This window comes from Nanorana parkeri, unplaced genomic scaffold (assembly GCF_000935625.1).
Source record: "Nanorana parkeri isolate BGI_ZX_2015 unplaced genomic scaffold, ASM93562v1 scaffold1134, whole genome shotgun sequence".
In the NCBI taxonomy this organism is placed as follows: domain Eukaryota; kingdom Metazoa; phylum Chordata; class Amphibia; order Anura; family Dicroglossidae; genus Nanorana; species Nanorana parkeri.
This window is the reverse complement of record NW_017307402.1, coordinates 83,088-95,798: the sequence shown is the minus strand read 5'-3', so window position 1 is coordinate 95,798 and position 12,711 is coordinate 83,088. Positions and strand designations below refer to the sequence as shown.

General features: G+C 40.3%; 1 protein-coding gene across 1 annotated transcript in view; it reads left to right on the top strand.

Annotated features, from left to right (window-relative positions):
* The window catches only part of LOC108796570 (otopetrin-1-like), a 34,109-nt gene extending 22,075 nt beyond the window's left edge, over nt 1–12,034 (top strand). The window contains exons 3-6 of the mRNA XM_018568063.1: nt 5,025–5,083; nt 9,044–9,174; nt 10,250–11,083; nt 11,994–12,034. Coding sequence (XP_018423565.1) covers nt 5,025–5,083; nt 9,044–9,174; nt 10,250–11,083; nt 11,994–12,034 — 1,065 coding nt within the window. The remainder of the gene's footprint in view (nt 1–5,024; nt 5,084–9,043; nt 9,175–10,249; nt 11,084–11,993) is intronic.
* Nucleotides 12,035–12,711: the final 677 nt, after the last annotated feature.

Below are 12,711 nucleotides of genomic sequence, written 5' to 3'. Positions count from 1 at the left end.
GCCCATTCCCCGAGTGAGTTGGGCTAACGATGAGGTCATTACTAAAGCATGGTCCGACCAAGAAACCTCTCTAATTTTCACAGATCTAATGCTTGCTAACATCCGTTGGGGAACGAAGATATGATCTATTCGCGCATACGTAGAGTGAGCATGGGAAAAGTGAGTGTAGTCCCTGGTGGAGGGGTTACATTCACGCCACACATCTACTAAGTGGTGCGAGTGAAGGAGCCTTGCCAATCTCAGTCCACTCTTAGGCGGATGTTTTAATCTGGTGCCCGAGGGATGGGATTTATCATTTTTAAAGTCCAAGGCCATATTAGAGTCTCCAGCTAATATCCCTGTACCCTCTATATAAGGGGAGAGAGTAGAAAGGAGATGCCTGAAGAAAGGGATTTGGGCAACATTAGTGGCGTAATAGGAAATAAACGTGTACAAATGCTCCCCGATAGTGCCTTTCAGCAATAAACAACGTCCTCCAGGATCTTTAACTTCTAACTGTAACTGGAACAAAATATGCCTAGCGAACAAGATAGCCACCCCTTTGGATTTATCTGCCGCACTGGCAAAGTAGTACTGAGTATAATATTTATGTAAAAAGGATGGGTTGTAACTGTTAGGGAAATGCGTTTCCTGAAGAAATATCACGTCTATTTTTTGAGAGTGATAATGATTAAAGGCTACTCGCCGCTTAACTGGCGAGTTCAGGCCTTGAGCATTATGTGTAGCTATACGTATATCAGCTCTACAGGAAGCCATTAAATCCACGTGGCTGTACTGATTCTTTCCAATACCCCGATTCATACTCACTCTCCCACACAGATCGATAGAAGCCCCTAGTCGCTATTCTTTTACGACTCCTCTGGAGAGAAGAACTAGAGCGCTCAGGTATCCCGACCCACCCCGCCCCCAAAAGTGCGTTGAAAAAAAAAGTAGGTTGCTCTGTCAGCATTGACCAAAAGTCAATTTAAAGTAAATTTCAAAGGGGCACATAGGTGCCCGAAGAAATGTTTTTTATGTTGTGTTACACGTTGTCTTTTGTGTTTTTTGGTCAATGGGGAAGACTTTTTAAGTGCTTTTTCTGTGACTGTTGTGCTAGCAAATAGATTTGATTTGCAGACACCTTTCTACTCCTATAGTAAATATGGGAACATCCTAACTAGTCAGTTTAAAAAGCACTGCCTGCATGCCAAAAAACATGCAGGCAGTGCAGGGCTTGCTTATTTCTTATGCACTGTCATAGAAGTCCCCGGAATGAAATGTTGATTTATTAAATAAATATTTTATACAAATGATAACAAATATTATTACAGTTACATTACAGTTACATTACATTAACTATTACAGTTTCCCTTTAAAGCTAAACTCCAGACAGATATAAATAACACATATTATGGTAGCTCTGTATTCATTAATACATCATTAAATGTACTTTTGACTGCAAGCAATGTAAGTACCTGGATTTGACATGGTATTAGAATATATGATCTGTGGCAGCTCAGCTCATGGAATGCTGGGGAATTGGGTCCCTTTAAACATGAAAGAGTTTTGGAGGTGGGCAAGGAGCACCATAAATAAAGTCTTGAACACTACAACTGGTAAAAAAAACAAAAATTACCTTTATTGGTAAATACATTTTCATAAAACAATGTGTATGCCACTACAGGTTGGAACATATACTCCAACAGATCCATGACACTGATTTCAGTCCCCACGGCTTAAAGATGTAATAATATCAAAAACCCAGATGAAGGGGGTGCATTAGATCCCTAAAGCTCATTGGATATTGTTTTATGAACTTTTATACACCAATAAAGGGAATATAACAGGCTGAAGTTTTCAAGAATTTTTACGGCCCTCCTTAACCTCCTAGAAAATTATTTTGCTATCTGTCTGTCTCTCAGCTCTCACCTGCTTGAAAGAGTAGGAAGGAGGAAAGGCAACAAGGTGATTATGCTTTACACTCATGTTTCAGTGGTATAGTTTCTTCTGCATTATCGTTTTTTAAACCTTTCATACAAAACAAATTTGCACAGCCCTTTACGTATCATAGCTGTTCTACTGAAGAGGTAATGCTTTTCCGGAGCATATAAGAAATGGAGTCAAAACACTATTCCCTAATTGTGATACAGCTTCAAGAATAGGAAAGCTTATGGGGATATTCACGAAGGAGCCGAAGGATACAGCCATAGCTTTGGCTGATCCTTTGGCTCTTTTTGGCCGCCGAAGCCCTTTGGTTCAGTCGACCCGAAGGGCTGCTGTACGGGCTATTCACAATAGCCCGTACAGCATCCGAAGGCGGCCGAGTGGCTCAGCCGAGCCGAAGGCATATGCTTCGGCTCGACTGAGCCGAATTGGCAGCAGCAGCGGGGCGAACGGCCTGCTCAAAGCCGTAAGCCCCGCAAATGACAGCTGGGCGGAGCCAGCTGTGATCTCATGGCTGGCTCTGCCCAGTTTTAATGACAGATCAGCATCCCCAATTGACTTGGGGGTGCTGATCTGTCATGAAACAATAACAACTGGGCGGAGCCGGCCGTTACACCATGGCCGGCTCCGCCCAGTTGTTATTCACTGGCCAGGACCTGCTAGAAGACTCCAGCAGGTGCCGGCCAATAGGAAAAAGTTGGGTGGAACTAGCTGTCACTGCTAGCTCCGCCCAATCTTTTTTAAATATCTTTATTTTTAAATTTCACTATTTATTTTCATAAAACATTTTACCTTTTTCCCCTACTATTTTCACTATTTTCTATCTTGCTCGGTACTACGGAGGTACGAATAGAAAAGCCAAGCCGAATGCCGCTATGTGAATAGGGGTGAAGGGCAGCGAGTGAGCTGCCGGAGCTTCGGCTCAGCCGAACCAGATGTTGGATCGGCTGATTCGAAGTCCTTCTGCAGTCCTTCTGCACTTCGACTCTGCATGTTCGGCTGAATTAAGTGCAGCCGAAGGCAGCCGATGTACGGCTGAAATCAGCCGTACTGAGCCAGAGTGAATAGCCGAACGTAGTTTGGCTCACTTCACTTCGGCTGGGTTATTCACTCTGCTGCCTTCGGCAGCTTTGTGAGTAACCCCCTTAGTATCCCGTTATTATTCAGACCATGTGAATAAGAACATGTTAAGACGGGTTATGGTGAGGCGGGCTAAAAAGAACCAAAAAACCTACACAGTTGGCGTAGGAGCATAAAGGAATGATTATCATTGTTCCTCCCGCTATCCAAAAACGATATTTTTTGGAATTGTGATGGATGTGTGACATGCAGATAATTTGAGTTTTAAGAGGGCTCTGCTTTGCTTTCCCCCTTATAATAAAACTGTAATTACTTTATATTACAATAATAATACAATTTTTCAATAAATAAATTAGGGATTTTCATATGTTTTGGCTGATGCAGCTGCTTCTTAGAGGGCCTGACACCCTCCTACTCCCCATCCAAAGACATACCAGCCCAGTGCAACACTAGTATCTCAGAAAGTGTTTGAGCCCTCCCGCTTTACTGACAGCAGCTTGTTTGCCAGTCAACAATGGACTGTTTTTCCTTCTAAAAGGCAGGAACTCCCTACTGGACTACTCTATAGTGCCATGCTAGGGCAGGGGGGTTATTTGAAATTCAAAGCAGACCTTTATTTCCCCCAAAACACCTTTTTTCATTAGACACCTAGGCACATAGATTTGAGGGGACCATGATAAAGTGACAATTCAATATCTATGGTTATGGGAAATACTGGAAGAACTGCCAAATAAAGCACAATCCAACATTTCTCCTGTAGCAATTTGTGAAAGTGATAGTGGCCCTCTGACCTTTTAAATGCCAGCCCCAAAAGAAGAGTGGCCTGGTGCATTCATTTGTTTACAGTCTAGGAACAATGGCCCCAAAATCTTCACCCATTCTTGGGATTTGGTTTATATAACTGGTTAAATTTCAAAGCTGCTATTGTGTTCTGAAGTGAGAATTCTTGCCGATGATATCCAGGTTCAGGAACACTACACATGTAAGAGTTGCATTGTATTTCTAGGGCTGAACTCTATATACTCTATACACATACATCATATACACATAATTGTGTTATTGCTTGCAATTGCATCTTACGTTGTGTGGGTGGCATGTAGGCGTTTTGTCTTGACACTACTGCCTGCCAGCTGGGATTTGTTGAATAGATAATGTGTGATGTGTGTATTATATATGCTATACTGTCTGTTCTCCTCACCGGAAGATCAGGGGTTTAATAAGGCAGGACTTCGCTTTTAACAGAAATTACTCTAATAATTTTTCGAGCAGGTTCTGTTAACACCACATTAGAGTGAAACACTGTAGAGATTTGTTTGTATGTAAAATGGCCACATAAAATAATACCAGTGCACTAAGATCTTACCATATTCTGCACTGCATGATATATTGGAGGACATGGGTACAGGTACTAACTTTTTCACAGTGTCCAGTCTTTACAAGGAAAGATAAAGTGACACTTAAAAATGCATTTAAGTACCCTAGCCATTAACAAAAAAGTATCTTATTTGTGTATCACTCAGCTGTAAATCCTCAAGTCATCTCTGAATCGGTGCTGACACTGTCCTTCCTTCTGGAGGGGGGCTACTTTTGTTCCCCATGGCCCCTGCGTGTGTTGTAAAGTAGTCACCGCTCCAAACTCACTCCTGTGATGGACTACAATCTCAATACAAATTAGTGAAATAAACATGAGATTGTAATCCATCACAGGAGCGAACTTGGAGTGGTGGCTACTTTACATCACACCCAGGGACCATAGGGAACAAACGTAGCCACCCTCCAGAAGGAAGGACCAGTACCAATTCAGAGGTGATTTGAGGATCTAGAGCTAAGTGAAACACAAATAAGATACATGTTGTAATAGTTAGGATTTTTTAATGTATTTTTAGGATTTAAGTGTCACTATAATTTCCCACTTTTATCTGTGTTGTGTAATATTTAATATATAAAAATCTGAACTAATGTTTCCTTTAAATATCTATCTAATCCTAAAACCAAGATATTAATATTTCTATATATTGCAGGTATATTTTCTATGGTGTCATTCAAAGGATGTGATCAAATCTTTCAAAACAGTTGAAAGGTGAGCAAGATGATTCCCTTGTACTAAAATAACAATGTCTACCAAAAATGTATCTACCAAAAAAAAGATTTTGTTCTGGATAAAACAGGGAAGGGTTAAAACATTTGTTTTATTTTTTTGTGTGGTTGGTTTGTTTGGTTTTTATTACTGTTTTTTTCTCTGTTTGACCTGGTGACAACTGGGATAGAAAGTGATGGGGCATTCAGTTTTTTTGTGTCAGTTTTTATCAAAACAGGAATAGAGGGGAAATGTCAATAGTTGATATATCCTTTACATCTAACAATGGTGTCATCTTGGTCTGTTTTGGATTGCAGTTGCCATAGTGCTGCACATGTGATCAGCTATGACACCAGCCATTTGAGAGCATGAAGGTTTGAGCTGAAATAAGCACACTGGCAACCTTAAGGCTCTGTTCACACATTAGCGCAAAAAAGTCCAAGCGCGATATTCTTGGCAGATTCTGCACATTCCAGCTATAGTAGTAGTCACAAATGTGCGGAACCCCCGTGTATGTTAAAGTTTATGCGTTTTTGTGCTGCCCGGAAAACGCTGATGCTATGTGTGAATGGACTCTGACAGTTGACATGCCTTGAAAGTATCTGTTTTGGGAGACTTTTACTCTCACTTCCCGCTATTTTTCTTGGACAGGATTTGAAGAGAAATCCTCCCAAGGGAATTCAGGCAGCATAAAAAAAAATATCACAGGGATTTTAACTGTTCCTTTCTCTATCCAAAACTAACAAAAACAAGTTTTGGCTCTAGACACTCTTTAAGGCTATGGTCAAGTCAAACACCTGTCTCCTCTGAACTGTTAAAAAGGTGAAATCTAATGGGTTGCTAATAATTTCTGCATGTCGTTGTTTTTTGCATTCTCTTAAGGCTGAACTACAAATAAGATATTAACTACTTGTGAGCATTGGATTTAACTTCTTCTTCTTCTCAACAGTTGCCCCAATTAATCAGTTCTTTGCAAATCCAGCACTTTTCATTAGGGGTTAAATCTCACACATGCATACAATTAAAATCTCCTGTTTTGCTAAGCCGCTAGTAAATAAGCCTGTTTTTCTTTCGGGAATAGATGCAGCGTTGCTGTTGCCCTGTCAACACAGTTTGGTTTCATTAATTGGCCACAGTTAGTCCTTATAATTCAGAAATTGTAGGTTCCTCGAATGAAAATTGCGCATTGCGCAATCTTTGGGGACAAGGAACAAGGGTTGGCAATAAGAAGTATACAGTCTAAAGACAAGGAAAAGAATGGGACACGAACATTTCACAATGTGAACTTTTGTATCCGGACCTGCTTGTTCAAAGACATGGGCAATGCTATTGCAATTTGATATAAGGCTGTAGAAAGGGGGGAATGGTGCTTACTCATATATGGAATAAGTGAATGCTTAAAGAGACTGAAATTGATTCTTTATTGTATTTTGTAATAGAATAGCTGGACTATCTGCTGTAATTGTCAAGGTAAATGATTGGGTATAAGTCTATGAATACTGTGGATTTCTATTCAATACTTAAGAACACACTCAAGAATCATTGTTTGATCTGAAGGCTGATTACGTATGTGTAAAGCACATTATAGCCATGTTCTGTGATTTATTTTGTTTTCGCTTGTTCACATAACTATATAATACTGTTATATACATACAGGCTCACACCTACACTTCTGGCCTTATTTATTAATAAATGACAAGCTGAAGTCACAAGATTGTACATTGCCAGCACTGGTTTTCACAAATGATTTGCAATGTTTGTGATCTGTAAATTTGCACTAAAGGTTAATTATTCAGGGGTCTATCCTCCTTCTACTAGCTCTATGCAGTACTGTTACAAAGAGTATGTACTAAATGTTAAAGCCCAGCTCCAGGCTCTTGTTCCCCCAATTGACAGCACCCCCATTCCCCTTTGCACCCCCCTTTTTTGTGTCCTTTTTTGAATTGTTTTTTTATTTCATTTACCTATTTCAAATATCTTGGGTCGGGTCACATTACTTGCTGGGTCCTCTTCATGTTCATGTTCATCTTCTCCCGGCTGGGTAGCCCTCACTGATGCAGAGAACAGCTCTGACATGATGACATCAGTGATGCTCTCTGCATTTGTGCACTGTAATTAAAGGTCCCCATGACAATGCCCCCTCAGAGGCAGAAGTCAGAGTTTGTCCTCAGTCTTCTGGGTTGTTTGACAATGGACATTTTCAATCTGTGAACATTTTGTGGCATAGAAGAGGTACTGCAGGGAACAGCTCACAACTAGGGATGAGCTTCGCGTTCGAGTCGAACCTATGTTCGACTCGAACATAGCATGTTCGAGCGTTCGCCGAACACCAAACATTATGGGATGTCCGCGGTCTGTTCGACCGCGGCACATCCCACAATGCACTGCGCCGTCCGAAGCGGCAATTGGCTACAGTCCTGCACCTGACCGCAGGTCAGGTGCAAGACTGTGCCAATCAGGGCTCAGTACAAATGTAGAGCCATGATTGGGCAGAGTCACGATGACTCTGCCCAATCATGTCTCACAGCTAAGTCCCTGCAGCACACTATATAAGGCTGCTGACACCGCGGCCCCATGTAGTGTGCTGTAGGAGATAGAGAGAGAGGTTCTTTCGAAAGTTCGAGTTAGAACCGAACACGGGTGTGTTCGGCTCATCACTACTCACAACATGGACATCTTTTTAATCATTGCCAATCATCATTGCAGAGAGTGAGTTCCGGATGTGAGTATAGGGGGTGAGCGGATTATTTACAGACTCAGACATTCTAAAGCATCACCTGTTCACTATTGCTTCAACCAGTCCTGCAACCATTTATTTGTTTATTTAAAAGTCCATATTTACCTTGTTAGAACATTGTTTTTCAGAGTAGAAAAGCCTGTTTGTTACCAGCATGCTGAAGAGAAGGACCCTTGCTGTCTATGTGGAAGCAGAAGTCTTTCTACAGATGTCCATCCCCTGTTGAGTCACAGCTAGAGCCATCCAGCAGAGAATATTAAACATAAGCTTTTCTAAGTTTAGTGCTCGAGCTCTGATCACTGCTTCCATACAGAGAGCAAAAATCCTTCTATGCAGCATGCTGGCAGGGCACAGGCGTTTGTATTTAGGCTGTGACTGCTTTCTAAAGAAAATAAACTGTAAGACTTTTGCACACCTTTTGTTGTACCCAGAATGTATTTAGTTGATTAAAATTAAAAGTTCAGTTGGATTTTAAGCTAACCATAGACAGATAAAATTTTAAATATAAAAATTACTTACACCTGTTTGCTTTGTCTGCATGTATATGTAGCAACATAATACATTGTAGCTGCTTTCTAAAGGAAACAAACTTTAAGACGTTACATGCTTTTTGTTTTCATGCACCTAGAATGTATTTAGCTGATTTAAGCTGCACCCTCCAAATTCTAGTAGACATCGGTACAAAAAATGTGATCCAAAACAAAAGATCTCCTTAAAAAAAAAAAGTTACCTTCTGGAAGTGAATCATGGTACCATTTATTTAGCCTCCATACTGCAGGTGAACACACACAGGGTAATTCACAAAGGGGTAAAGAGTTTGGAGAAGGCAGGAGAAGGGAACAATCTAGGCCAACATAGCTGATTTGGAAAAATTCTCTAATTCAGCTCACTTTCCAGTTCAGCTCTGTTGTCCTAGATTGTTCACTTCTCCAGCCTTCTAAAAACTCTTCACCCATCACCCAGCATTTTAGAGCTACTTACCCATCCTCTGACCAAGGGCTAAATGTCCTGAAACATTGTGGGTTCAGCTTCGCAATAGAAGCTTAAAAATGTAATTTTGTTTAGTTACTGGATTTTGTGTCAATAAGGGGTTCCCTGCACTTTCTGTTAATCTTCTCTGGTGCACACTGTATCATTTTGGTTACCTTGGTGGGATTTTGTTAAATGCCTAAAGGATGGCAAGCCATTGAGTGATCTATTCTACTAACTGTATGACCTTATTTTAGGTTTGGTTTAATCCACTCTGTGTTTACAAACTTACTTCTGTGGGCCAGTGCAGTAGCAACAGAGTCCGACCATCAACTGGAGGAGCACATGGAAAGGCTGAAGTCCCTGGGCTTTCTGAACCTCACTTTTAGTAGGTTTTATGTTAGGAGTCCTTTTATCAAAACACATGTCTGAATTGAAATATCACTGTGACCAGGGCCACCCAGTGCACATGCCCCAGGTCTTCAACTGCCTCGGTATTCTTTGCAATAAATATTTTCATCATCTCAAGTATAATCCTGTATGCAGACTTATTCCAACCTTGGTCATGCATTCTTACCTTCACTAGTAACTGCATTTTGCCCTCACAAGTTTTTAGAATCATGTTATGTAAATAATGAGTAATTCTCGCAAACCTGGTCTGTTTCTATGTTTTCATGTACATCACAATGCTTATTTCTTTATTGCTAAACAAATAAATGTTAATTTAATAACAATGATACCTCTGGAATGCAACTTTATCAACTCTTTAATTAATGTATTATTTATTTTTTAAGTATTATTATACATCTGAGTTTTATGTTCAGTCATGCTATCATTTTTAAGAAATTACAGATCTATTCAAAAGAGGATTTCTTTTTATACAGTTGATTTAATTAGAAAAAATAGAGTCATTCCTTTTTTTTTTATCATGGTACACAACAAACCCTAGAACATTTTAGTCTTGGTGCCTGCGGGTGGTCCAGGACTTTAGAATCCTAGAAACACAAGACTGTGACCATACCCAAAGTAAAAGAGATTGGTGCACATTAAGTTAACTAGGAGGTAAATAGTTATTTGTGGTATTTTTGGTTTCAGGGGAACAACCATGGGCTGCTTTAAATGCATATTTAATATCTATGTATTTTTTTCAACACCCTTTTAAATACAACTGCTGCTCCTATATTAGCTGCTACTGTCATTACTCCTAACTGTAGATCTTTTGCAATTGATAGCATAGAACAATAAATACAATAAATAAACATTAATAATATTAATTCATTTTATTTCTCGAAAAAGGAGAATGGCAATATGTGGCTCTTCGGTACAACTTAGGGATGCATTAAATATCCTCCCAAATCTTACCTTCGATTTATATAATTATTTTATTATCTACTAAATAAAACTATGATGTGAGTTAGTGAGTGCATTTGTTTCATGCTTATCTTTCTAATTTTATCCAACAGATGTAGAACACTTAGAATGTAACTGTACCACAAATCTGTGTATGAACCTTAAAAAAGGAATCTATTATATCTACCCATTCAACATTGAATACCAGATTTTGGCATCTGCTATGTTGTATGTCCTATGGAAAAATATTGGGAACAAGACTGGTCATTTCAAGCACAGCACAAAACTGAAGTTGGATGGTGTTTTTACTGGGTCCCTCTTAGGACTCATAGTTGTAGCTGCAACAATTGGCATAGTTGTAACTTACCTGTTGAACATCGGTCACTCCAAAGCCAACAGTGAAACAGCTCTAAGCATATACTATTTTTATTCAATAGTGGTCCTGAGCCTCATGTCCATAGGGTCTCTGCTTGGACTTGTCATATATAAAACTGAAAGAATTCCTGCAGTCAAAGAGAGGAGCCCTTCTGTGAAACTTGATGCTGAGCTGCTTATAGGTTCTGCAATTGGCTCATGGATTATGTCATGGGGTTCCATCTTAGCCATAATATTTGCAAAGGGTCATCCAGTATATACATGGTACAACTTGCCTTACGCGATCCTGGTAATAGTTGAAAAATACATACAAAACCTTTTCATAATTACATACACAAATTACAATGTTCAGGATGATTGGAAGACTGCTCATATTGAGATACCTATAGTGACAGGTCAAATCTCGGTGCCTGCTGAAAGCACAAAATTCACAACTTCAAAAGCAAATGAGATAAAACAGCAAGCTTCCTTCCAACATAAACAAGCCAAGATACACAGGCCCCCTGGAAACCCAAAGCTTCAGAACTTCAAGAAATCACTGCTAAAGAACATAACAGTTCTCTTGTTTCTTTGTAATATATCGGTAAGTACATACAGTAAAGATTAAAGTGACGTTAAACTTAGGAGGTAAATCTTAGAAATACATTCAAGTACCTTAAAGGAGAACTATGAGGTGAGTGCTTTTCACTCACCTCATAGTTCTAGCAGACCTGTGACAATGAGACTGTCACAGGTCGGCTCAGTAGATCGGGAAGTGAGCGAACACATACCGGCGTTCGCTCACCTCTCGATCCTGTCACGGCTCTCTGCTGGATTCCCCCCTCCCCGCTCCAATTGGCCAGCGCTGACTGGCGGATCGGACGGGGAGGGGGCGGGTACAGCTGGCTCTGCCTCTAGATAGGCAGAGCCAGCTGTCACTCACGCACATACAGGGTATGATCTCCTGTGATAGCTACATGAAATTCCCTTTAGGCAACTTTGTGATGGTAACAATGGTAAAAATGGTGGGGTATAACAGGAATATGACCAGGGCCATCCCTACACTATTGACTGCCTAAGGCAACCGAGCTGGGGGGGGGGAGAGATGTTGTTAGTGATGTCAGTGGCTGCATTCTGCCCAGCCTACTGATGTTAATGTTTTGCCAGGAGCTTTACGGAATGCCACACAGACCGTCCTGCTCAGCTCTATCTGTTGACTTGCCCAGGAGGACGCTGTAGCCACCCCCTCCTGCTGCCCACGCTGAGAAAAGCGTCCTGCCAAGGGGGGCGCTGTGGCCACCACCCTACCGCCTCCCCACCCAATACAAACTCCTTTGAAATCTGGTGGCTGGCTCTGAGACTTTGTATAAGTATTCACAGACATTCCTAATTTACCTAGCATGCATGTACATAATCGGTCACAAACGTCTCCAGAGAAGGAATGTGATATAGATTAGGAATGGATAAGACCAGTAATTTAATATACCCGTTTTTTTTTTCCAGCTCTGGATACCACCAGCCTTCGGATGTCGTCCACAGTATGATAATGGACTGGAAGCTACAGTGTTCGGAATCATGCCATGGATTATTATCATTGATGTTGCTCTTCCCTTTTCCATTTTCTATAGAATGCATTCAATGTATACATTATTTGATGTATACTGTAACATATGAACAAAAAGATTCTCAAGATTCCAGAGTTCTCAGCAGTTTAGATGACCTTGGGGCAAATGTGAAAATCTCCATCCTGTCCATTGCTAAAGTTATTTTTAAACTCTGTTATGTTTAATTGCCTGTAGTCTTCCTTGATATTAAATTCCAATTATCCCCTCACTGCTACTAGACATTGTGTATAGATGTAGGGATTATTGAAACAAATTCTATCTGCAATATTTCTTCTTTGCAGCTCTGAGGTTTCATTACATGCCCTGGTGCTGGATGGAACATGGGTTAAAGGAACACAAAATCAGCAGGATTTGTACATGTGTATGGAGGGAGAGAAGGAACATAAGATAGAAATATTTTATTTGATTTAGACCCAGAAAAGGCAGTTTCACACAGTAAAACGTTGATTAGGTGCATTTAAAATGTGTTTTTTTTTGCAACTGGAGTGTCTTTTAATTATAAGCACTATATGTAAAGTGCACCTGTCAGTTAGAATAAACATAAAATTGGAAAGGGGATGGACAGAGAAAGTACTGTATGAATCAAAGGGTTCCTT